Source organism: Siphateles boraxobius, unplaced genomic scaffold, assembly GCF_051911475.1.
Source record: "Siphateles boraxobius isolate OS27281-9 unplaced genomic scaffold, OSU_SipBor_1 20, whole genome shotgun sequence".
NCBI classification, from domain to species: Eukaryota; Metazoa; Chordata; class Actinopteri; order Cypriniformes; family Leuciscidae; genus Siphateles; species Siphateles boraxobius.
Window position 1 is genome coordinate 11,391,792 of NW_027508811.1, and position 27,778 is coordinate 11,419,569.

General features: G+C 35.9%; 1 protein-coding gene across 1 annotated transcript; it reads right to left on the reverse strand.

Annotated features, from left to right (window-relative positions):
• Nucleotides 1-2,488: 2,488 nt before the first annotated feature.
• On the reverse strand, nt 2,489-11,520 carry cxcl12a (chemokine (C-X-C motif) ligand 12a (stromal cell-derived factor 1)). The gene is made up of 4 exons (XM_077236754.1): nt 11,333-11,520; nt 9,689-9,806; nt 7,105-7,188; nt 2,489-4,953 (listed from the first exon to the last, which is right to left on the reverse strand). Exons 1-4 carry the CDS (start codon nt 11,397-11,399, stop codon nt 4,923-4,925), a joined length of 300 nt encoding a protein of 99 aa, XP_077092869.1. The 5' UTR covers nt 11,400-11,520; the 3' UTR covers nt 2,489-4,922.
• Between the last annotated feature and the right edge of the window lie 16,258 nt (nt 11,521-27,778).

A 27,778-nucleotide genomic window follows, 5' to 3' on the forward strand; every position in this document is an offset into this window, starting at 1 on the left:
TATTACTGAAAACAATGATTAAACAAAATATTGACACTGAAGAATATATATATACATTTTTTAATTTTCTTTACCATATTTTTATCACCTTTTGAAGTACATTCTTTATCCCCTGCAGTGTAGTTTAACTGACACTCATAATTCACTTCATCTTATCTGTCTTCACAGCAACAAGCACTGATCTGGTTGATGATATCTTTGTAGCTTCCTCTTTGCATACTGTAAGTCATTCCATGTATTTGATGATTGGCTGTAAAATGAAGTATCCTCAAACAGATTTACTCTATAACTTTAGACTGTAGATCTGACATAAAGTTGTCAAAGTTAACCACACAATGACAACAATAATCTTAAATAATTCACTTTCACTATACATAGGTTTTCACGTTTTAGGAATTAATGAACACGTAATGACTTTCCAGTTGGTTTAATAATTCCTTTGGCTTCAGTGAAGGATTTCTGTGAATTTTTGCATGTGATTTCATCAAGAAGTCAGAGAAAGCAATTTTAACTGTAAGGCCGCATTCACATTATATGGATTAAGTGACCCCATTCGTGTAACGAACACTTAAAAAAAATGTATGATTAACAAGTTATGACAGCATTGCTTTAACTCATCAAAATAAGTTATATAGTGTTTTTATAAGTTATACAAGATTCCATTTTTATATCATTTTTTCAAGTCAGTTTAATGTAATTTACCAGTAAGTTCAAATTACTTAAACATCCAAGTTTATTGTACTTAAAAAATAATATTTCTTACAGTGAACATGTAAACAAGAAAAAAGTTCATGGATTCTGATGGCCTCATGAATCGGATGTGCATTTGTGGCTGCCATGTAAGTGGACAGATTGTATATTCCCCATGACAATGTGAGTTGTACATCATTGAAGCAGCAGTGTAGATTCTGGCGAATGACGTCAACTCAGGTTGACACCTACCGTGATCACATGATTTTTTTCAATGGCGCAATGGAGGACGAAGGCTCAACTCAATGTTTTGCTGACCTTTAAAGATGGTGGGCAAAGCAAATTCTTGTATTATCATTTCGACTGCGTCCATTGCAAATCGCACTGTTTTTACCTCCTTTTCAGCGTACGCTTATCTGGGTTAGTACGTCTACCTTTGGTTGTTTTGCCAAGTGTATAGTGTAAATGCAAATATCACATATGAGTCACATTTAAAAGATGTAAGCTGATTGTCAACAAACGGATCTGGGCATCAAGATCTGCAGTTTAAATGCCCAAGTGTCCTAATTTGTATGCTCGTTCAAAGTAGCTTGGTCTATTATTCTTACTCTGAGTTGCTCGGGCAAACTTGAGTTTCTGTATTCAATTTAAAACTTATCCTTGAATTCAACCTCTGCTGAATCTATCAGCTAATCTCTGGAGACTTCTTACAACTAGTATGACCCTTTAGAAGCATCAAATTAGCCTTTAAGTGGCTGCTTGTGGCTTTTGTGAGATTGGTGTCAGAAGTTGTGTTGAACTAAAACGTCTAATTATCCACTTAACTCTATAACTTTTAGTTTCTATAAGGATAACAAAAAAAAGTATGTTTTTCATTCTGAATTATGTTAAATATCTTTTACTTGCATGAACAATTTATATCTCATAATTTTTAGTAATTTATCATTCTACAGTTTTCAGATTACATTACGCATATTTTGTTTAGTTTTGCATCCCCTTTGTCTTTTAAAAATTATTGTATTTGGTAAATAATCTTAATTTTATTCATAATTTGATCAAAGTATCTGGGTGCTAGAAAAATTAAACAAATATGACCTTATGAGCTATACATTTTATGCAAATGACATAATGTTTGTAGTACAAGATGTATCTACTTTTATAGCTTGCTATTAGAATCCTCAGTTCAATTTCTGTTTTGAATCAGTATCTTTAATATAAATATGATTGAATCTCTTTTGCACCTTATCAGAGCATACATGATTCATAACAGCTCTGTACCAGATTTTATGACTGGCAATATTATTAATTTATTTTGCCCTTATTGGGAATATTGATTTTGACAGCTATATGAAGCTGTAATATGACTGAATTTTCCCTGCTGTGCAAGAGATTATTTCTTCTGAGAGTAAGGGTTTTATTGTGTTTCTTTTTTCAATTTTTAAGGGAAATTGAATATGACAGCTTATAAAATGTACAAGGCAAATATTTTATTTTATACTAAATATCATTGGATGTTTGGACAAGTGAAAAAAGTCGTTCAGTGTCGACATGTAAATCTAAAAAGTGCTCCCAGGATTATTTATAAGAGCTGTGTGAAATAAAGGTGTGACTTTTGAGTCTGCCTGCAATTCTTGACCCCCATTTGAAATCTTAATTTCCCTTTTCCTCATTTAACATCTAGATTCTAATGGTTGGAGACATATAGGTGGCAGTGTACCACTTTTCTCTTGGTGTGAACCATATCACAGGTGACATGACTTATGTTCATACGCATCCATTAGTAAAACGTCATACAGAATTCTTCATACTGATTTATTTCAAAATAAACACTTTAGGGACTAAATCAAACCAATGTACAGACTCACAAAAGAAAGAACAACAGATGTGCTTTATGCTGTCATAAGCTGCCATATACATAGAAGTAATCTTCACATTAAGTGGGACAAAAGGAATGGAAGGACAGTATATGCTACAGTTAACTATACAGTGTTGAAAATAGTGAATTTGATGGAATGTATATGAAATAGCTTCCCTTACTTTTTTCATGAAATCATGGTAAAATTTAATTTAATGGCATCATTACATTGGGACATGTTTTTTAAAAGAAAAAAATTAACCACATTCTGAAATATCTTTTCTCAAAGAAGTACATGATATTTTTGCAAGATATCTTTATACCCCATGTTAATAGGAATGCAGCTGTCTAGCGGGGGGCTCTAACCCTTTACCCCAGTACACAGACTCCAGTGGAAACACAGAGTAGGCATTATGTTTCCTTATAGATTTTGTGCCCTAGGGTTGTGTTTGTAAATGAGGCCTGGTGCTTTTAACAGCTCAACATTATGAAATTGGCAGTAGTAACAGACAAATTCCATACGCTAATTTTCTTTGGAGAGGCACAAGACATTGACATACTTTGCTATATGTGTGGTGTTCACGTTATGTGTATTCCTAGACCAAACAGTTTTCCAAGGGAAACAGGGGCTTTAGGTGTTCAAAATTGGGGATGCACGATATATTGACCACCATATCTGTATCGACCGTTATATGTTCATTTTTAATGTTATCGTTATCGAAAATAAGGTTAAGTGCAGCGCAAGTCTCTTATAAAGGCTACATAAAATTATAATGAGAACATCATAATTGTGTGTTTGGTCATGGCTTTTAATGGTAAGTTTTTCAATCAGGCGCTAAAAAATTATTTAAAAAATGTGGATTTAGATTTATCAGCCAATATATCGGTTTCCGGCTTTCAAATACAAAGGGTTATCGGTAATCGGTATTGGTGCATCCCTAATGTTTTGATTTTGAGATGTGTTTTCAGGTTAAATATTTTGTGCCTCTATTTCAAAAGTCAGATATCAAATCACAAATTATGCTAGCTGGATTTTTTATTTTATTTATTTACATGAAAAGTGGGATGTACATGTCAGTTATTCAGCTATTGTTGACGTTAAAATGAATAATCTGACTGTTCCCTAAATGTAGATGTGAAATAATCCACAAAATATTTAAAAACAAACCCACTCAAAATAATAAAATCTGATGCTGAAGATACAAATGTTTAATAAATTTGACAATACAGTCATAACTATGTCTAAACACAGATAACTTTAGGCTCTAGAACTATTCATTATGTAGTGGACATCATCCAGAATCTGATTTTTTTCCCGTAAATGTCACAAGGGATTATAAAGTGCATTGTTATATATATATAGGTAGTAATTACGTCAATTACTTCTGTCTCAAGGTCTACCTCGCTAACACTGCTTTTTTAAAAGGTTATTATACCTACAATTTGTTTGTACTTTCAGAACTTGGCTGTAAATTCTCTGACCTCTTTTTTCTTTGTTAATTGATGATGTGTTTTGAAGCACAACTGTCTTTAATGTCATAATTCTGCTGAGCGTGAAGCAACGTTTAGAATGTTGTGATGCTGAGTCTCTTACGCACACTCAGATTTTTCTACCAACAGAAAATTGCAAAAGACTCTCTATTGACCCACTAATGCCTTCCAGTAAAGCCAATTACATTCCCCAAAGTCATTCAAAAACTGTCTTGGTTCATGCAAGGTCTAAATAGTTCATATTTGTTTGGCAAAGTCGCCCTTTCCAAGAATAAAACAAGTGAATCTTTTCCGTATATGCCATATAACGTTTACAAGCAGTTTATGCTATTACAGATATCTAAGTTATGAACAAGGTAAATACATAACAAAAATCAAGGAAAAAATCAATGCCCTTCTTTTTGTGTCAAAGAACTTGCATGCATATGAATTTTCAGAACTTCATTCCTGCTAATGTGAAGTCACTTATTCTTTTGCATCTAAGATTAAAATATATGTTCAGAGTTTTGAATGTTTGCTCCAAAATATCTCATTATCTCAATGCTGTTTGCCTAACCCAACATAACCCAACAAACAAAGGAGCAAACACGACTCCAAAAATATCTCTTTACTGTTTTTAAGACGATATAAAAAAACATTGTATATACATGTCATACGTATAAAAAACACAATAAAAAAAACACAGTCATACATATATAATTGCACTTGGCGCTAACAGAGGAGACTACATGGGTGGTGATGAAGGACTGGTGGTCTTTTGCTGAGTCATTTACTGGGGATGCATATTTGGCAGGTTAAGTGCTGGGTCAGCAAGCATGCCAGAGGACTATATGGTACATATCTGTGACGGTGGGCTGTCAGATTACCGGGTCATCTGGCAGACTTCTTAGTTCGACTGTTGTTGGGCCTTTTTCATTCTGAAATGAAGAGATGCAAAATCTTACAATGTGACAAGTCACACACAATCATTGAACTTATTTGATTACATTTATTTTAACTGACTCGTGAATGGTAGCAGGACATTTTTAAACAGCCTTTATCTCCACAGTGATTAAAACAATAAACCTATATTATGCTTCTGGCAAGAATGTTAGAGACATGTCTGCACTTTTTATGGGCAGTTTCTATTAGTAACTACATGCTGTTAGTTTTAATTGGGCAGAAGCTGCCACTATTGAAAATCCTCTAATTTCAATATGTGATTTTTTTTTTAAACTAAAGCACTGTAAAAAGTATCCTTTGACTTAACTTAATAATTTTAAGGCAACAGGTTTCCTAAGTTTTTTAAGTAAATGAACTTCATGTAATTGAAAAATTTAAGTTATGTGAATTTTTTCAATTACGCATGAAGTTTATTTACCTAACTTAAAAAAGTGAGGAAACCCATTGCATGAAAATTATTAAGTAAATAAACTTTGTGTAATTGAAAAAAGCCGCGTTTCCACCGCAGGAACTTTCCCCAGGAACTAGGAACTTTGGGGTGGTACTCGGTGTGTTTACACCGCAGGAACCAGGGTCTAAATGAAGTTCAGGGTAAAAATTTCCCTTTCGGGAACTTTCGGGGTGGGACTTGTGCGCTGAACATGCTGATTGGTTGAGCTCACGTCACATTTGATTCGTTGACTCCACGCAGCATTTTATTTTAGCCGTCATTTTTAAAAATCGCGCTTCCTGGCTTCGTGCAGTAAAGAGTTGTCTGGAAATTAATATGGAGTTTACAAAAAAAATACGACCAGAGCAAAACGCACTCAAAACTCAAAACAAACTCGCAGACTGGGAGGAGCAGTCGCACGCAGTTCAACGTCACCAGACTAATCTTCCCGGTACTTTAGTCCGCGGTGTAAACGCAGTAAGCAACCAGTCTGGGGCAAAAAAGGTTCCTATGAAAAAAGTTCCTGGGACAAACAGTTCCTGGTAATTGCGGTGGAAACGCGGCAAAAACTAAGTTATGTGGATTTGTCAAGTTTGGCCTAAAGAAGGCTTCCAGTACGTACAGTCTCAAAATATTAAGTTTGATAGGTGTTTAAAAGTATCTCTTTATTTTTTTTAATTACCGGCACTTTTTTAAAGTAAGTCACATGACCGGAATGTCTGAGCTGTTTTGTAGCTCATTGACCAGAGGTGTTGCAGAGGGCAGAAACCTCCCTCACTACCTGCAGATGTACAACTTCCTTTTTCACTTATTGAGCTGTACTAAAGACCGCACAGTATGTGCTCATTAGCGTCCAGAGACCATTCATGGGTGTTCAGCCTCAAGGAGCCATCGTTCATCTCTAGCTACAAATGTTTTGTTGTGCAGACCGGACAGTTCACACTTTTCTACCCCTTTAGACAATGCTTTTTGTTTAAGAGGTTGAAACACACCAATGAATGCAGCGCCTACTGGTTTGCCATATATCCATAAGCTTTATATTCACCCACCCCCTCCCAAATTCAGTCTTCCAGCTAGCAGTGAAATGAAAGACGATGGCAACCAGTCCCATGATCGAATACATCAAGCTCATGATCAGATGTGGGAAATTTCTTTCTTCTCATGAATTCAGTACAACAAAAGCTTGTTTTACTTTGTTTGGACATTCACGATAACAATCAGCGGAGGAACTATTAAGGCAAGGCCGCAAAAGCCTGAACATGTTTTTCATTAGCTCGGCAGTAGCTGCTAATCTTGCACATCAACTTTAGATAAATATTTCAGAGCACTATAACCGGACAAAAACATTCAAAAGAAATCTGAGAAAACAAACCGTGAATGACTTTTATAAGCATTTTGAGATGTGTGAGAAACAACAAAGACCAGTATTTTAAAGTGCGGGTGACTTTTTGTCAACAGAGACTACTACATAAACTATTACACTGAGGCTTTGATATTTGATGCGATACATGATTTTGTCTCACATACATTTTAATTTGTCTAAAAGTCTAATTTGGTTAATTGGAATTGACTCTGCAAGGCTATTTATATTGCATTTGTGAACAATGCTAAAAAACAAATGAAACATTGTGACCCTGTATTTCCTCTCCTGTTTCTCCCATTTCTCAGCTCCTGTTTGTCAAGAAGGTTTCCTTACTTGTTCAGGGCGTTCTTCAGGTACTGTTGCAGCCACTTGGTCTCTGGGTTAATGCACACTTCCTTGTTGCTTTTCAGTTTGGCACTGCAGGTGAAAAGTGTAAGTTTTCATTATATCTTGTTTGAATCACGGTGCTGAAATTGGAATTTTGTAGACATTCAAATTGCAGTATAAGCAAGCAATCATAGCTAAGTATAAAGCTCCAAGAGCCCATTGTGAGCAGATTTTGAATGCAATACAATAGAAACCCCATAGTCAGCATCAGCCATACAATAGCAGAACAGTTGTGCATTCAAGCTCAGCCAAGCAGTTGGTTCTTAGTCACTCCTCTCTCTAGTAAGTGATATTACACTGCACTCTCTCTAGGTTATCATCCTAGGTATTCCTTTCCTGCATCTGCATTCCCTATTTCCCTACAGGTCTTAACAGATTGTCAGATAGTTATCTCAATCTTCCTTGTAGCTCTCAGCAAAAAGATTAGACTATAGTTGTCTTGTCAGCACAGGTGAACCATTTGTTTTCAATTGTCTACAACTGACACAAACACAAAATTAAAAAGTAAACATTAATCAAGTTAAAATATCTTTTTTGAATTTTAACAACAAACATTTTTTGGTAACACTTAACAATAAGATTTCATTAGCTAACATTAGTTAACTACATTAGTTAACATGAACTAATAATGAATTGCACTTCTACAGCATTTATTAATCCTTGTTAATGTTAATTTCAACATTTACAAATACATTATTCAAATCAAAAGTTGAATTTGTTTAACATTAGTTAATGCACTGTGATCTAACATGAACAAACAATTAATAGCTGCATTTTTAATAACTAACGTTAAAAAAGATGAACAAATACAGTAACAAATGTACTGCTCATGGTTAGTTCATGTTAGTTAATACATTAATGTTAACAAATGAGACCTTATTGTAAAGTGTTAAGTATAATATAGTGTAAAGTATAATATTGTATTTGTATTAATAAGTAAAATTAATTTATTACATAAATAATTGAAACTTTAGAAAATCGATATGGATGAATGTAATAATAATGGAAATAATAATAGTATAAATAATAATTATTATTAGCATCTTTTTTTAATTCAAATGTTTACAAAAAATGTTTTGTATACATTATCTGCTTTGGATGTGTGTGTTAATGCTAAATGCTTACAATGAAAAGATCTTTAAACCCAGGGTTTCTGGCATACATTATAGTTCATGTGATGATTTGGATGTGACACACACACACACACACACACACACAAACGGTCTGCTGAACTTCGCAGCTGTGAGTTGTTCTCATAGTCCTGTGAGTAACGCATTCCTAAAGGAGCCACAATGAACGGCACTACATAATATAAAGTACAAAAAAGGTGTGCATATCCCAAACCTTAATTGGGCTCAGGTGCAGGACAAAAAGATGACAATCACAGAAGTAAGAAGAGTAATGTCCGCACAATGAGTTTACAGCTCAAAAAACATTTATTATAAGACCGTCAGGTCTTCACCAGTTCATTAATAAATGTTTTTGGAGCTGTAAACTCAGTGTGCGGATATTACTCTTCTCGCTACATAATGAAAATATTTGAAAAGTTGATGAGTGTGAGAACAGTCTTCGGAGACAAGATTAGTTTTAAAGTATGTGTCCACTATCATCATATCGGTATCATTAAAGTAATCGGTTCTTATCTTCAATTCACAGATCACCTCTAATTTGGTTAGCTCACTCTTTTGAAGTAGCTGCAGTTTATCAGGGCCTGGCATTTGTTGGTGTATCTCGATCTAGTCAGCAGGAGTTGGAGAGGGTCTGGACTATGAACAGCAGGTAGTAATTACCTCACAGCAAGCCAAGGCCAACAGCAAACACTGGTAGATAGTGTTACCAGCATCACTCACCAATGCAGATTTGAAGTATCAAGGGCTCTTGAGCTTTGGGATTCAGGTTCTGATCTGCTCTCCAGGGTTTTGCCTATGGCTTTTGTGGCAATCGTTTGTCGGCTTGTGATTTTTGAGTCTAACCAGCTGTTTTTATCTCGCTGACCCTTTGACACGGTTTAAGTCTTTGTTTACGCCTTGGTGAGCATTTATGGTATGGAAAATAAGTGACATTTGTAATGGAGTTTGACAAGCCACTGCCATTAATCTTTGTTAAAAATCCAAATAAAGCAGCTATTTTGAACACTTCACTCAACAGAGGTGAAAACATACAGGGAGGATAGTTCTCATCAGCATGCAAGGCTGTGGTGTGTGACTAAGCACATCATTCAAGCCCTTTACATGTGTGAGAAAGAGCTTGAAGAGGAACTCTTTCAGACCCCTATGATTCTGTTTTCCTGTACAAAATACAAATGCATCCATGCTTAAAGGTCCTACCCCCTCCTATAGCATTTCCCCCTGGATGTGTGCAATTGTGAGAGCCTGTCCAACGGTATAATGCCAGACAGGGGAGGCCAATTCCTAACCCATTCAGCATCCCTTCAGTATTTAGAGATTGATGGGGTGAAGTGATGTGTTTCTGGGTCATGCAGAGCTGCTGAGCGAGTAGGAAAGAGAGAGAGTTTAGAGTAGATACTCACATGACTTGGAAGGGGCAGTTGGGTGTGTGGAGGAACTTGAGTTCGCGAATGCTTCTCTGTGGGACAGTGTTGACTGTGGAACGGCACCAGCATCTCTCTACCAGGCTGATGGGCTTGGCTGGAGAAGAATTAAGAGAAAAAGAGAAGAGAAACTCAATTCAGCTGTTGCTGCAATTCTTGTAATTCGGTGCATGTGAGCGTTGGATGAAATCATGATGAATAATGATGTTTGATGAGAAAGTACACAAATGCAAATCACTTTCTGCCCTGCATTTTAATCCTGAGCACACACCACAGATGTGCTTTGTAAAAGGAAACAGCATCCCTGACTGAAAACGAAACTTTGGTTTAATTTTTACAATCGATTATGTAATCATGCTCTAACCTCCAATTCACTATTGCAACACTCTCTAATAACAACTAGCACTATTTTCAGACTGAGGCTGCATGTTCCTCTATTGGCTTTTCTATAAAAACTGAAAGTTATAAACGAGATTCATTTGATATTGTTTTAGCAGTGCATATTTATAATATATTACAGGGCAATGATATTGAATGTTATGCACTCTATAAATTATTATGAATGAATATGCTTTTGAAATTCATATTATTATAGGGTAGGCTACAGAGGTAAGTGACATTTTTAGGTGCATTTATAAAGCACTTCAAGTGAAAAGATTTGATGATAAATGTTTAGTGCACTCATTGTTTAACCTATATTTTAGTTCATTTAAAAAAAAGTATCAAAGTTGGCATTGCTAGGCTGTATGAATTGTTACCCGCAAGCCTTCACGTCCTTGCACATTAAAGCGTGTGATTTGTATGGCAGCGCTGGGATTATTGTTCCATTTGGCTCAGACCTGTTACTCGCTCAAGGAAGCAGAGACTTAACAGCTCGAGCAGCTTTACATTGTAAGTGAAGACGGCACGGCGCACGTACGCAAATACTTTAACGGACATTGCCCACTCACAGCCCAGAGGTGTAAATTACCTGGGACTTAACGGAGCTCCATCCACGTTAGTCCACTAGTAAAATGCTAATGACATCTCTAGTAATCTATTTTCATTGTGATGTAAACGCACAAACCATCGTTAGAGCCGCGCACACTGGCTCGATTGAAGTAAAGACTGGCGCTATCTCTGCGGTTCTGTTTTATCCTCTAATTTGTGAGTAATTAAGAGAAAACAAAGAAGGGCGACAAATACACACATTAATCAACGCCGTGCCAGAGCCTCTCTGCTCTCCCGACCGCGTCAGTCTGTTACTTAGGCTACAATATTTTGAAAAAATCACGTGTGTTTATGAAGTTGAAATATCAAACCAAATAACTTTCGTTGGGTTTCTGATTATGTAAAAAAAAAAAAAAAACATGAAATTAGCCTAATAATAATAAAAAAACGTTTTACATTTAATTCACACTGTAAATGTAAATGCACTGAAATATGCGTCGTTTCTTACACATGTGCACGGTATAAACCGTAAAAACTGTAAATATGTTTAACTTTGCAATTAGTTGCATCGACTGTTTTTATGAACGGAATTGCATAGTCTCCAAATAATGTGCCCAAACATGCATCTCAGCTTTATGCGCAATGCAAAAATAATGTAAACATTTGCAAAATATCTATTGAACAATAACTCACCATTTGAAACCGGTGCATGAATGACGACCACCATCAGAGCGAATACTACGATCACTTTCAGATCCATGTTTGCAGTGTGAAGAAGAGATCCGCACAATGTAGAATCCAGGAGCAACTGTGACAGCAGCAACTGCGTCTCTGAGTTAAATTTGCGCACAGCCTCTAGTCCAGACACCCTCTCCGACCCCCCTACCTTCAAATGGAGAAAGTGGGTGTTCCCACGATGATTTGTCAGCTTTTGGCATTACAGATATCCTCTATTCTGGCACCAAATTAAAGTACTTACTTTTTCTATGGAACAGATATTTTTTTTATTCATGATTTATTTAATATTTGGAGTTTGGTGATGAATATTGTGTATACAAAAACTGTGGGCCAAGATGTGAGCATACATAAGAATATAGTTCATAACATGCCAAGTTCTTAGAAATGTAAAAACATTTATAATATTTCAGCACATTTTGATTTGACAACAAAGTGCTTTCAATCTAGGTTACAGATCTGGGTTTAATTTAATTTAATTTAATATTATTATTACTGCTTATTTTTAAATAACAATAAGCCATTCAAACGAGTTATGCCAAACCTTTTAAAAAATTTGAGCTTTTAATAGACTTATTACAGCTTCTGCATAGTTACACTGTCAAGACATTTTTGCCCCACAAAAAACATTCATAAACTAAAAACATTTACCACACAAGGGTAGAATTTAAGTCATTTGTATGCATTGTATTTCTTAATGAATTTTTAAATAACATCCATTATTAGTGATGTCTTTGACCTTTCTCAAGTCTTTATCTATTTACATTGTGCGTTAAGCGTTTCATTACTGTGCATTTCTTTATTTTCTCAAATTCAGCCACAGAAACCACCAAATAATTCCCAGAGAAGCTAAGGGTCTGCATCTGTTTGCCTTTAGTCACGGTAAACTCTAAGTTCTATAGACTGAAATAGCCCAATTTACATGAATACAGATTCACAGCTTATGTTCATAATGACGGTTTTGGATATTAATAAATTGCACCCCTTGTATTAGCAAAGCAATCAAATAGTGATGCAAAATGTAATTTAAATAAATAAATCAGTGCTATTGTTCCATCTTACTCTTAAAAGGAAACAGAGAAAGTGAGAAAGGGAGAGCAAACAATTAGTTTTATATTGGGCCAGAATTTTCCACCAAGCCTTCCAGTTAAATCAGATTGGGGTGACGTGGATGGGGAAGGGGGGTGTATTAGTGTGTATAACAGGACACAGATGTGTTCTCAGTTTCCAGGGGTATAGCTTGCCGTGCTAGACTTTTGTCCCGTAACGAAGCTCCAGAGGAGAGGGGTGAGTTCTCGTGTAATAGGACTCAGCTCACCGGGTCAAACCTGCTTCTCAGTGGGCCGTGTGGGCCAGTGCAGTGAGAGGTACAAGTGTTGGCACGCATTTAATCACTCTCAGTCAATTACTTTAATAAGTGATTTGGCAGTTCAGATTTTATGCCAGACTGACTATTTTGTGCAGTGCCTTTGTGCTCAAATCTTGAGACCTATTAGCTTATCGTTTGATAAAATGTGGAAAGGATTTGAGATGGGGGAAAAAACAACATTGGACATTATTTTATAGCTTTTAAATGTTTGTCTCTATTGGCTTGCTGTCATTCTAAGTTTTCATTACTGTGTGTTTAAACAAACTTTTTAAGGCCCTTAAAGTCTTTGAGTACTCAGCTCTCGTTTCTTCAAAAGCCCAGAGGTGAATGCAGATGTCATTTTACAAGGTGCCACCGGTGGGAGAGTTCACACCCACCCTGAGATTCTGCAGGCACATTCCCAGTTGGCCAGTGGATAACAAGAGATGGAAGTAGAATGTTTTATGGTTTTCACTTTAATTCTAAAGCCTCATCAGATCAGCAGCCCTGTATTTCTATTTAGCTACAAAACTCAGTGTCTAAACTGTTGGGCAACATCTGAGGGAAAGATCCAAAGAAAACAAAGCGTGTTGTAAATTGTAATTATGAATTAGCTTACTTTTCTTTTCCTAATCTCATTTTTTTAGCAACATATTCAACCTTTTCCCCACCTGGTTATTTGAATGCTTTTATTACATGCAAATCAATCCAAATTGTCTCGTAAACAGTTTGGGCCATAACATCAAGTGTAATCTTTAACTAGTCCACTCAAAAATATTGCATTCTCAGCATTTCTAAACATATTTGCAAACATATTCATTTATAATATTATAATAATCGTTTATACAAGGCATTTAGTTCTGGTTTATAGACCAGCTGTGTGTTTTTGAATAATAGCAGATGGATTTGCTTTGCGATGGTAATATGCTGGATTAGTTTGCATAGAAACAGTATAATTTTTTACGGATGCAGATCTTATGAGGAATGAAGTGATTGTACTGAAGTGGGTCAGCAGAATGAAGTGAATGTGATATTTAACATCCATTGTATCTTTAAGAATTAATTTGTTAAAAAAGATCCTCTTAAACTGTTAGAACCTCATTACTCACATAGAGCATGTCAAAGCCTCAGAATAGGAATATTCATTAAGTCATTTTGGATTAAAACTCATTAACCCTTTCGATTATCATTTGACAGTAATGAGGGAAGTTCCATTTACAAGAGGTGTTAGGTCATCCTCAGATCTTGCCCCGTCCTAGTCGCCCCCCACATGGAGTGTTGGGGCTCTTGCTGTGGAGCACCCCTGAGTTAAGTAAACATGCAGCCAACAGGGGAAACCAGAAGTGTTATCACTGACACGAGAAGAGCCTTCTAGGGTCTAAATCTGGCCATGCAGACTCCATGCCCCCCATCCGCCTGCAGAGTGATGGAGTCTCACCCAGACATACCAGCCATCAGGCCGATTATATCTATGTCAATATTGTGTTTAACCAATTTAGGTTGCTTATTTAGATATTTAACGGTTAGGGTATTGTTTAAATCCTGCTTCATAGTAATGTTTGGGCTAAACGACATTCATTTTTAAATGCATTTCTTTACACCATGTTGTTTTGCTGTGCAAGTCGCCAATCTGGCAACAAAAAAAAATTCTCTGTATAGAACTCATAGTTACATATGAAGGTAACCCATACTCTGTATTTGTCCTCTGTATTTAACCCAGCCAAGTTAGTGCACACAGATTAGGAGCAGTGACTAGCAAACCGTGGACAGACACACACCCGGAACAGTGTGGAGACATTTTTACTGTGGCGCCCAGAGAGCGATTGGGGGTTAGGGGCCTTGCTCATGGGAACCTCAGTCATTTCCTGCCTGTATTGAAAATCGAATTCAGTCTTCTGACTCTCTAACCATTAGGCCACGACTGCCCAAAAAAGCAAACCTCTTAAAAGAGTACTATGATTTTTGAACCCACCATCAAATATTTTGTTGTTAAAATAGGCTAATTAAAAAATAGTTCCACTATAGACTTTCTGATAGATCTAGGGGAGGGGTATCCAACCCTGTTCCTGGAGGGCTACCTTCTTGCATTCTTCAGTTTCAACCCTGCTCCAACACACTTACCTGTTATACCTTGAACACCTGAAAGCTGGTTCAGGTGTGTTTGATTAGGGTTGGAGCCCTCGAGGAGAAGGGTAGGAGACCTCTGATCTAGGGGCTAGTTGTCACACTTTTTACATTGCAATGATTTGTTTTATTTTACATTTATGTGAATATTTCTCACATTTTTAAAAGATAGTTTGTGTAGGTAAATTTTAAAAGTCTTAAAAAAAGCTGTAGAATATTATTTCACAGAACAAAGTTACATACACAGGCACTTCTATTTATACCCTACAGTATAATAGACATTTCAGCTAAATTTAGGTAGTAAAACAATAATGAAAAAATTCATAAAATTCGTGAAACATAACAATGTAAAAGGCAACAAAAACATAAACCATTGTTTTGACCATGAAAAATAATTATAATTTTTTTTATACTTCATACAAATTGAATGAAAATGTAACAAAATGTCTCACTTGACATTTATGAAAAATGTCCTTATTTTGAAAATGCAGTTCTCTTTTTGGTTAAAATCTATCTTTGTTATATAACTGTCCTTTCCCTGAATTTTAGTTCACTTGATTTTTTGTTTTGTTGCCAAGATGTGATGACATTGCAGAAATTGTTCAGATTTAAGACTGTAAGGTGTTTGAAACGAAACAAACAACATAGTGATGTAGTGGTGCCTGGAGAAGTGGGTATACTCTTAATTTTTGCCCCCAATATTTTAGCGTCCCAGCAAAGGATGAATGCTCTGTGTTATAAACAGTGACATGCAAGACTAGTATTGCATATTAGTTCACCCCAAAATGGGCCAGTTTTGCACATTGTCACTAAACTTGCTGCTTGACTTCACGGAGAAAGGATCATTATGAAATTAATATTAGCCACAGAAGAGGTGCAGTTTTTGCAATTAATACTGGGTTTTAATGATTCATTATTACTAAATAATTATTCAATTGGAGTGACTATTCCCCTGTTTTTTTCACATGAGATTGGTTTAGCTAGCCTACTAAATGATGCACATCAGACGTGGATTTAGAAGTGGATATACGCAATGCCGACTGAAAAAGAAGTGGGTATACGCCGTATACCTGTGTATACCCTGCACTACACCACTGAAACAAATTGTATATTTTTTCAAAACCTCATAGTCACTGAGATACTACCCTTGTGACAACTAACCCCCGTCTTCCATCTTTGGGAGACATATTGTAAATGTGCCCCATGATTTTCTTCCTTTATGTTGGTAATGAGTCACAGGGCAGTCTTGTGAATGGATTCTCGGCAGGATGCCTCTGCACTGTTTGTCCTGTACACCTCGCACAGATCTCTGACAGTTAGACTGAGATGGAAATGAGGGGGCTGGCTGCAGATATGCAGCTCCGAGTGTGACTAGACGACCCGAAACGCTGATAGCTGGTAATTAAACATGAGGATTGCTCATAGCCTGCAACAGGAATCACATAAGAGCAGTTTTTTAAGTCATACGTTTCTTATTCTTGCTCAATTTGTCCTTTTAAATGTCCTTTTTTATCGTCTTACGGCTATGAATAGTTGTTTAAGCGTAGTGTGGGACTGTGTGCAGAACATCTGCTATTGCTCTTTGTGCTAAGAGGGAAAAATCCCATTACGCTTGTCTTTGTTGTTGGCTCTATGGCAACTACAGTTGACGAAGATGAGTCGGGAGGAATCAAATTAGCTGATAGAGGGGAATGAGAGCAAACGGAGAGATCTGAATGCAGATAGAGCAGATGTTTCACACATATTTACTTATCTCACAGCCAGTGTTTGTGCTGACAATCCTCCAGTAGGGATCACTTAAAGGAATATTCCTTTCTGCAAGCAAGCACTTTTTTCCTGTAGTCAGAATTTACACTAAGAGGATGAAATCAAAGATGAATCAGATTAGAACAACAAATGAAATTCATCCTACTTAAATGTGTCCACGTGAATTTAGTTTAATTGCAAAGACTGTTAGACTTTGACCTTATGCCATATCTTTTGTTCAATAGATGTAATCGGGATGTAATCTAGGCAACATGTGCATCTAGCAATGGTGTAGAGCGGGAAACACTGTCCCACAGGACACAACGTACCGTCTAGGATCTTGCATGTAGCGTTTTAAGTTTAACCGCTACCACAAAAATGACTATGGAGGTTTGAGAGGACCTCTATGTCACACACAGTCACAAAATAATGGCTGAAGAACAGATATTTTAAACCTTCGTGTGAGCGGCGGTCTCTTTCCCATCATTGACGGTTAATGTAGAGAGATATTGTTTCTTGGCTGCGGTTTGTGATTCACTGAAAAAATGTCTTTGGTGTCATCCTATGCGAAAAGTTCTCTGTTTCTCCCAGAAGTAAAATAATTTAGCCTGTATTTTTTCCACACGTTTAAGAAATCACAGTGCGCACACTAGTCTTGTTGCCTGAAAGAGTGGTTGTTTTGTGTTGTTATTCTGTGTCAAAATCACTTTTCAGAAATATGCAGTGTTTGTGTCACCTTTCACAGTCCTGGAACTGAACTGGATAAGGTTTATGCTGAAAGGGAATTTAAATTTTAAACATTTAAATTCTGTCATCTACTCACCCTCATGATCTTCCCAACTTGTATCAACTGTTTTGAATTTCAATATATTTTAAAATGTAATGTATTCCTGCTGCATCTCTTCTTATTATTGATGTTTTAAAGGTGTTCCTTTTTGTGGAAACCAGGATTTAAACTTTGAGGAATAGAAAGAACAGCATTTATTTGAATTAGATTCCTTATGGAACAATGTAACAGTCTTCGTCACTTTTGATCAATTTAATGCTGAAAGTATTTATTAAAAATAAAATCTTACCCCAAAATTTTCATTGTTAGTGTATTTCATATTCAATTTTTTTTCTTCTTCTTTTTTTCCCTTCATTTTTTGAGGTTAAAAGCTTAGTCTTGGGGTCTTGCTTACGTTATATTGAATAGAATGTTGGGGATATTCTTTAAAAAAAAAATTACCTTTTGTGTTCCGGAAGAAAAAACTCATCTTGGTTTGGAATGACATGAAGGTGACTAAATGATAACAGATTATTTATTTTTGGGCAAACTATTCATTTAAAGGAGGCAGTGTATTGTTGTCACATCAATGAGAAATACCACTAGAGAATTTCATGTTGAAACATGAATCTTTATCCTTTGAATTTAAGGCCAATGTGTAAAGCTGACAGGATTCATAATTTTATATAATGAAATGTGTTTGAAACAACATTTCTACCTTAGAACGCTGGATTTATTTGAATCTCCAAAATATCAATTGGATAATTTAAGCTTACGTAAAGCCTTTTGGCTCGATGATGTGATCTCCATTGTTAACATTCTGTCTTTGCTCTAACAAGCTTGTGGTTTAAGCAAGAAAGCTAATCAAAACATGCAGGGCTCTCACGCTAATGCCAGTAAACATTGTTCTCAAGCATTGCTCAATCTGCAAGTAATGTCCCTGCCATTTTTATCGAACTACCATATCCTGTTAGTACAGCATTGTCAGGGACAAATGGTCCTGTATGATCTGTACGTGGAGATTCATCCAGAAGATTCTGATGCATTGCCAGCTTTATTATGTAAACGTATTACACAATTCAGGAAAGTAACTAAGGTTTAGAGAAGCTACTAGTTATCCAAGAACACTAGAGTTTAAAGGGCGCAACATAAACTCTCAACACCAATCACAAGAATATTTATCAGAAAGTGAGAAGTATGATCTGAGACTGCAGGCTAGATGTGGTGTGGTGGTCATTTTTTCACAAGGCATCCCGTTGAGATGACTATGGGTAAGTCTGTTAGTTGATCTCAGTTTACCCTCACTGTGCAATGCATTTGCTACACTTTGCTAAAAAACTTGAAAAGCTGCTCCATACCCCTGAAGCATGAGTGCGGCACTGAGATTTACTGTTCACCATAATCGTTCACAACTGTTCAACCACACTCAGATGCCTGGCTGAATCATAAATCCTCAATACGATACAATCAGACACAGTAAGACAGCACTGCAGCATCAAACAGACCAAAGTGGCATGACATTCTCACATTTCTTTGGTGGACCAGATTAAGTATCTTTGCACAATCCCTCTTGGTATGATTTTGCCAAAATGTTTCACTTCTATAAACGTTCTGCACACTGCGTGAAACTACTAGTTATGATTCCTTCAGCTTCCTTTACTGTGTCATATTGGTGTTATTTTGGTATCATTTTAATTTAGGGTCCAATTCTTACCATTAACTAGTCTCTTATTAGCATGCATATTACTAGAATATTGGCTGCTAGTACTTATAAGCACATATTAATGCATTATTTTGCATGACCATATTCTACATCCCTTAATCCTACCCAATACCTAAACGTAACAACTATCTTACTAACTATTAATAAGCAGTAATTAGGAGTTTATTGAGGCAAAAGTTATAATTAATAGTTAGTTAATAGTGAGAATTGTACCCTGATCTAAAGTGTGACCGTCATTTTTTTTATTAGATATGTATAATTAGTCATTTTCATTAAAACACACACATATAGTTTATATATGTATATATATAATTTTTTTACATTTTTTAAAAAAATGTATAGTATTTAGTCAACATCATAAGAAGCATTTGAGACAACATGTTGAAAACGGATTGGCTGAACACATTATGAGATTGAGGCTTTAAAGTTCCACATTAGGGCTCACATGCTCAACTCATCCTGGGGTGAGGGAGCCATTGAGGTATCAAGCCTAGTGGGGGGCACTTCTGCTGGTTCATTGTGGGTCTAAAGTGGCAAGGGACCAGCCGGCTGTGCCTTTGTGCCTGCTCCTTTACCTCCTCTGTTGTGTCACATACTTTTTCCTGCTTTGACCACCAGTTGGGCCAATCAACAGATGGAGCAGAACCATACGAAAAATAGTGACAGCCTTTCACTGCTGACACACAGAAAGCATCAATTCTTTACTTGATGATAAAGACAATGCAGTGCTCCAATAGTTCTCGACATCAGTAGCCCATGGGAAGAACTGGAGAACCTGAATTCTGATTGGTGGGCTCTTCATGAAGAACAACTAATACCTTTAGTATTTTAAATTAGGATTATGTTTATTCAATTCATGTCCATTAAGGATGCATAATACTGTTTAATTATACCATCAGTTATTAGTGGATTAGATTTATGATTCTAAAATGATCAGTCTACACTGGATGTATAACGGGCGTATATATCAAATGTGGCAAAAGTCTAATTTTCATACGGTACATCAGAATGTTGTGATGTTGTGCAGCATTAAATTGTGATAGTTTCTTTTTTTAACAATGTAAAAGTCTTTACTCTCACTTTTGATCGAGGAATAGATATTGATAGATAGATAATCTTGCTAGCCCCAACATTTTTAATGGTAGTGTAAATATTCTTCTTTGTTTTTGAATTTTGTGAGACTTTAGAAAGTTCCTTTAACGCTCCCCTCATTCCTATATCCGAGGTCTTCATTTGTTATAAGTGGTTGCTCAACACTGAGGGCTGGTGCTGCATTAGAATTCCCGTAAAAGCCTGAATTTTGGCAGGACAGTTCAGCGCTGTCTGAGAACTTGCCACCTGGCCCACAAAGAAGCTAAAGCAGGCACTGTAGTCGTCTTTCATATGGTGAACATAACTACTCTTAATTATTTTTCAACACATCAGACAATTAGAAATGGCCTATAAAACGAGTTTAAAAAAAGGATCCACTAACTTTAAAAGATTGAGTGATTAGAATTGTCAGTGTTCATTTATTTGTTTACAAAGCATTCCTGTTTTACAGTGTGTTAAAGCTGGATTTTGTCAGGGTGATGACAGAGATAGTCAGCAGGTTATGGACACTCGGTGGGGTGTGAGAGCATTTTGTGGGAGTAGATCAGGGCAGAGGGATCTTTTGCACACATCAATCAACAGCACCAAACCCAGAGGTCCTGCCTGCAGAGAGGACATTGAATGCCCCGTTGCATTGAAAGCCTGTCCTCTGCAGTCATGAACCGATGCATCCTGTTATATGAGACCAGATTCCTAATTTCCTCTAAATCAAACAGTGGAATGCACAGGGTTGCTTGCAGGGGTTAAGAACAGGACAGAGCCATGGTCTGATAGCCTGACATTACAAGTAAACACAAACTTCTATGTTTGCCAGTAATTGTTGAAATTAATCTAAATAGCTTAAAGCATGCTATTGATAAGATGTTTGCAATGAGTCAAATCTCATGCTAAAAGTTTAAACGTTACTTTTGATTTCATGCACTCACAAAAGTTGCAATAACGACATCAAAAAAGAGAAACAGCAGTGAGGCAAAGAACACAAACTGTAGTCTTAGTCATTCATAAATATTAAGCCTGCTCAGACAGTGCAGACAAGTTTATTTTGTCACTGAAACTTAAAACCACAAAGCCCAACATGTGCCTCAGGCAGCGGAGTGAACAAGAACATTTCTTGCTTAAAATCTTCTGACTTCTAAGAGCAGAAAAAATGTTACGACTAGACGGCTCTTTTATTTGTTTGAAAGCAGGTCACATGAGTTACTTGTAAGGATGTTTCGGGATCACGGATCAGTCTGTGACTTCTTTAACGCTGCTGACTGCTAGATTGAGGCAGTGGCACTACAGAGGCAGCGGAGCGAGTCTAGGTGAAGTACGACCCAGACATGCTGCCGCTATACTGCGGCTAGTCCTTAAGTGTCTTTCTTCATGGATCCCTGAGCCACAAAGAGCTGAAAATGACAAAAATGTCTTTATGGAGTGTCTGCTCTCTAAGAGGATCCATATTATGTCTTTGTAGCATTCCTCACTTGTAAGTTGCTTTTGATAAAAGTGTCCACTAAATGAATAAATGTAAATGTAAATGTTTACTTTTTGATCGCATATACTGTAGCTTCCTCTTCAGCTCTCTGGCTCACATATAGAGATGATTTGTCAAGAGATTTTGATATATATCAATCAGTAAGTGAACTTCCTCATCTGGCACAATTTATGAATAAATACATGTTATGGTCGGCATATTTGGTTTATTAATACTTAAACTTCACTTCACTTAAAGTTTCACTTATGCTAACATAGTCAAGTCAATTTTAGTTGTATAACTTTTCACAATACATATTGTTTCACAGCAGCTTTACTGAAAATCATGTTAGTTTATAATATCTTAATATCGTCATTCCTTATAGTTGGATTTAGCAGATTAGATAACTTTGAAACTCTCTAAAACCCGAAAAGAAAAGTTTTTTAAAAAGTATTTTAATATCAGGCTATGTATTATTTTAAAACAATGCAGTGGACCAGATTCATTTTAGAGACTCTTTAGGTATGTTTTTGGTGGGCCAATACTTCCATAAATGGTAATAAACAGGTTTTTCACTTCTATAAACTTTCTGCAGATGTGTGGAACTACTTATGATTCCTTTCGCTTTCTTTACTGTGTCATATTGGGGATAATTTTACTAGATATGATATAATGGTACCACTTTATTTCAGTAGTTCACTTTAGACATTATCCTAAGTATAACTTTGCACAATGTCAGCTAACTCTTATTAGAGTATTAATCTGTCTGAACGGGATACTATTTTGGCATCCATTTATCATCCATTACTCACCCTCATTTATGTCCTTTTTTCTTATGTAGAACAAACAAAAATATGTTTTTAAAAATCTCTGTTTTTATTTAATTATCTATATTTTTTTGTTCATACAGTAAAAGTCAACGGGATGTTGTATTGACTTATATTGTATGGACAAAAATGGTTGAAACATTCTTCAAAATGTTGAAGACATTCTGCAATCTTTTGTGTTCCACAGAAGACATGAGGGTGAGTAAATGACGACAGAATTTTCATCTATTTTAGTCTACTCCATTGCAAAATGAATTGCTGTGAACTGTATGGAACTAAAATAAACAATGCATTGACTGCAAAAAAACAAACACTTTTTGAAATGCAAATTCAAAGATTTACTTATTCTGCAACATATTTTTCCTCATTTGGTATCTTTTCTCAGCAAATATTGGAATACCGGGTTCAAATAGTAATTGAAATAGTTAAAACTAGCAAAGATGCCATCTTACAGATCCTCAGGCGAGAAACTTTAATGAATTCGGTCATCTGTTGGTAAAACACCGTGACTAATGCCACAGAGAGTTCTTGTTTACACTGTGAATGGGATCAGCATGTGTCAGCACAAAGTTGGAAGTGAAGGGGTAAAAGACTCTCGTATAGAGCACACCACAGTGGCCATCACTAAAGACATGCTGCTGTCCATCAAACTTCTTTCTCAGAGCTGACACTTCAACTTTATTTACAAGCCCCGTCTGCACCATAAATCGACATCTGTTCACACTTTACAACATTTTCGTCTTGATTTCAAAGATTCAAACGGTATAGGTGCGTTTAAGAGGGCTTGCAGATGCTTCAGCGTCCAGGCATTAGCTGTCAGTCATGGCGAGCAAGAAGCTGTTCTGTTTTCATTGCACATAATGACCTCAATGGAAACATGTTTAAAAATATAATCATCATTAGAGGTGGGAAAATGACTTGATGACAAACTAAAACGCTTATGATTCTCGCTAAGTAAACTAAGTCCTGCTGAATTCACTTTGCTTATGCTGAATTGATTAATTATGTAAAGGTGAAACCCTTTCTGGTGAACATTTTGACATAGAGCAGTTGTTAAATTATAGTAACGGACTTCAAGTTTCAGTTGACCTTTGTGTTACCTTAATTGCCCTTGTTTCTTAATGGCTATTATGATTAATTGGGGTTTGCCTTGTGACTTTTGGTGACTGTTATTTACATAATCTGTAATTGTGAGTGAATGCCCCCTCAGGTTTTTGTGGTTTTCGTACAGGACACAGGTGTTTTTTTGGATGGTAATAGTATATATACTGTAATAGGCTTGAGGTTGTTGCTCTGCTTGTTTCTCCACAGTCTATGCAATTATTCGCTGGTTATATTACTCAACAGATGCCTGGCCAGGTTTAAGATGGGGTGAACCCTGGCTGAGTCAATGAAAGGACTAACAGAGAGAGAGAGAGAGAATGTTTTGGGCTCAGCTGAGCGAAGGTTGTTGCCAGAGCTGTGTTTGATTAGCCGCTCCGGCCGCGCTCTGTTCTAAATTAACTCCACAGTCATTTCTTTTCTTCTTTCTTTGAGGACTCTTTATTCTGGGTGGCTTGGAAAGATGCATGAGGGACTATCAGCCACCCAGCATATATTCTCAGCCTCGAGAGAGAGAGTGAGGTAGTAAAAGTGTGTGATTATCTTGCTGACGTGAACACGCTCAGGTTTCAGGCGCTCGTGTTATTGTACACTTTATCAGCAGATCACCAATTTTGCTGTACAAAATTAAGGCATGGATTTGCCAAATGTTCTGGATTTACTCGCATGACATGCTCTGCAGTGGCATTTTAGTATCTAAAATTACCAAGTAAAATTGGGTTTCCTGCGAAAACAGACTCCTTTCGAAAATAGCCAAGGTAACAGATCACTCCTACAGGCAAAATTCAATCAGAACCTCATTAACTCAATTCTTGTCCTTAATAAAAAATAACAGATTAGGTGAGATTAGTTTACAACTTTATTATACATGTAAAGAACCAATGAAACATAATTTAATTTTAAATGTTTTTGTTTATTTATACAATTTAATAAATGTAATATGTAATTTATATTTAATTTTATAATTGGTTTTATATACCATTTTAAAATAAGCTATATTCATTTATTTATTTTTATATTTTAGTTATATATATATATATATATATATATATATATATATATATATATATATATATATATATTTGAAAAACGTTTAAGTGTATATGTATATAATAGTCTAGATGTAATGTGTGTGGTGTGTATAGATGGATATAGTTTTAGCAGTTTATATACACATACATACATATACACACATAATATAACAGAATTTATTTATATACAAGTTGAACTGTAGCATGAATTCCTACACTGCTCAGCACTGAAGCTTATCTGCCCTTCCGATCATTTGATGGGATGTATTCAGGGTTTAGAGGAGGGAAAGGCCTTTAATTCTTCTAATTAAGAGTTTAGGGCAAAAGCAAGGACGATTCCTGGAGGCGTATCTGTAGGGTATCCAGCTGTATGTGCTGGACATGAGTGCAGTTCGGGGTGAATCAGTGTTCTGGCATGAGCTGAGATTTTCCTGCTCCTGTGTGGCAGGTCTCCATAAAATCCTATCCAGATTTCTGCGTGTTCTTATCATGATGGAGAGGGCAGGCATCCACAGGAGGTCCTCCACTTAACACCAATTTGCCTCCCTGCAGGTGCTCTTTGATGTGGCCATCATAGGAAGGAGGGAGGGAACCATAAATAAGTGAACTTTCTAAGTTACCCCATCATTACACGGCCACATGGACCCGAGCTCGGCAACCTTTCCGGTCCAAAGGTCGTAAACCCACCACAGGCTACACAAACAGGACCATGAAGCAGAGAAAACTTCACCACACACCAAGTCCGGCTAGCTGACACATACATGGAATATTCTCTCAAATATTCTGTCTCACAACAGAAAGGCCTAAAAAATGTTGATTTGGATGTGGTTTGTTTGTTTATTTGTTTTCATTTACTGAATGCTCAGATTTAACATACTTTCTTTAAAGTGAAATAAAGTTAATTTTATATAATAAATAATTAATATATATATTATAAAATGTATATATATATATATATATATATATATTATGTATAATATGTATTTATTATATATATATATATATATTTTTTTTTTTTTTTTTTTTTTTACATATTTCATCTATATTTTTTTATATTTATATATTTTTATTCCACTTTCTATTGGAACAAAAATAATTGTGAAATGTCACATGCAATGTTCATTACACCTAATCTTTAAAAAAAATTTAAACCAGCAAATAAATAATATTGAAATATTGCAGATGTTCACAGTGACAGAGATCCCCAATCACTGAGAAGAGCTTTTTAACAGCTCTTGCCACGAATGAAGCATGCAGAGCAAAACCGTCTATACAAAGAGCTTAACGTTCCATTGCAATCAGTCCCCCTCTTGCTTTAGAAGCAACTTAAAAATCCCGTCATGTTCCCATGTCTTGAAAGGATTATAGTGGCAGTTGGCAAGCAGAGGGTGTGGACAAAGCCCTTCCTTTTCAAAGAGAAAGACCACTGGCCTCAGCAAAAACCCTTACTTACACCTACCATACATCATACGTTTTATTTATTTATATGTTGAAAAAGCCAACATGATAAAAAGAGCAGTGTAATAAAAATAAACCAAAGTTTGATTTGTACTGATGTTGTACAAACCTAACAAAAAGTAGAACAAAGTCACAGTGAGATATTCCCAAATCCACTTTTCTCAGATGATTCAGTTATATTGAATATAGAATCAGTTTGAATTAGAATCAACTCTTCTTTTTTGAGTTAATTCTAATTCTATTAACTCTTTGATGGCTTAGAAAGTTGTAGAAATGTATCTGGCTGGCGAGGTTTTGTTGAAAAGGGTGTTGGTGTTGGCCTGCCGCTCACAAAAAGAGTCCTGCTTGTTAGGTCTGAATAAAGAACACAGGACTGAAACGCAGGGAGAGCACTTCACTGCATCGAGAGGGGTCGTCTCCGGATGCTGACAGAATTCTGTTAACCCCTGACTTGCGTCACAAAAGCGTCCATTGTAGCATTAGGCTGGATGTGCATTTTTGGGGCGCTTCGGGTGAATGTAAAATAAGCCATCGCCTTTTCTTCCTTTTTGAATTCCCCCCCCCCCCCCCACCCCCCCCGATGCTTTTATTTCACACAGATCTTTAGATTCAATTTACTTCTGATTCATTTCCATTGAAGCACATTATAGTGGTCAAGTACTTCTGAAATAATATGCTGTTTTCAGTTGCAGGTCTACCTTTGAAAAGCGGGCCTGGTTTTCAGCTGTACTGACTTGAATCCCATTATCACATAAACATTATGCATAAACGTTATAGGATCACAGTACTCCACTATGCAGTATCCAGAGGCATAATGCAAATAAATGAAACAAAGGTCCTTCTAAATTTAAAAAAATACTTCCTTTTTTGTCATGCAAAGCTCAGTTGGAGTGACCAATGTTTATTATCAATGTAGATTATGGATCCAATTTTGAGATCCAACAGGAATATGGTAAAAACAGCAGCAGCAGTGTCATTTCTAGCCTGTACAGTTTTACTGGCCAGTTGCCTGTAATATAAACCGCAAGTGATGATGGAAAAAGTGCTTGATATTGAGCAACCTCGTCTGAGACTCAAAAATCATCATCTTCTAAAAGAATAAATATATGTATTTGTTTTTAGATATTACATATATTAACTTAAGTTTAAACATGCTATCGTGGGTATTATTATTATTGTTAACTTATTGTTAATAATATTGTTATTATTAACATATATTCTCTGAAAAAGTCTTATCTTACAGTGTTCTGTTGTTTTACTTACATTTATCTTGTTTGAAACATATACAAGTATACAAGATGTGGTTGACAGGAAAGTAACTGTGACAAAATCTGAATTTTACGTCTGTATTTTTTACAACTTATAATATATTTCATTAATTGATATAATTCTAATGTACCTACTTTAACTACCATTCTAATTATCATTCTAATTATGGGGATTTGATCATCAAAAAACATTCATTATTATTATCAATGTTAAAAAAAGTTGTGTACAATTTTTTTTTCAGGATTCTTTAATGAATATAAAGTTCAAAAGAACAGTTTACTATATATTCACATAGAAAACAACTGTTTTAATATTATTTTATTATTTCACAATATTACTGTTGTTTTTGTATTTTTAATCAAATAATTGCAGCCTTGGAGAGACTTCTTTTAAAAACATAAAAAATCTTACTAATCCAAAACTTTTGACTGATAGTGTTTATACTGTGCACAAGGTCATACAT

Excerpts from the sequence above, each read along its gene's own strand:
- cxcl12a (XM_077236754.1), bottom strand. The coding sequence starts at position 11,399 with ATGGATCTGAAAGTGATCGTAGTATTCGCTCTGATGGTGGTCGTCATT. Across the intron at positions 7,189-9,688 it reads AACTGCCCCTTCCAAGTCAT|TGCCAAACTGAAAAGCAACA; the intron begins GTGAGTATCTAC and ends TTTCACCTGCAG. Across the intron at positions 4,954-7,104 it reads CTGAAGAACGCCCTGAACAA|AATGAAAAAGGCCCAACAAC; the intron begins GTAAGGAAACCT and ends TCTTCATTTCAG.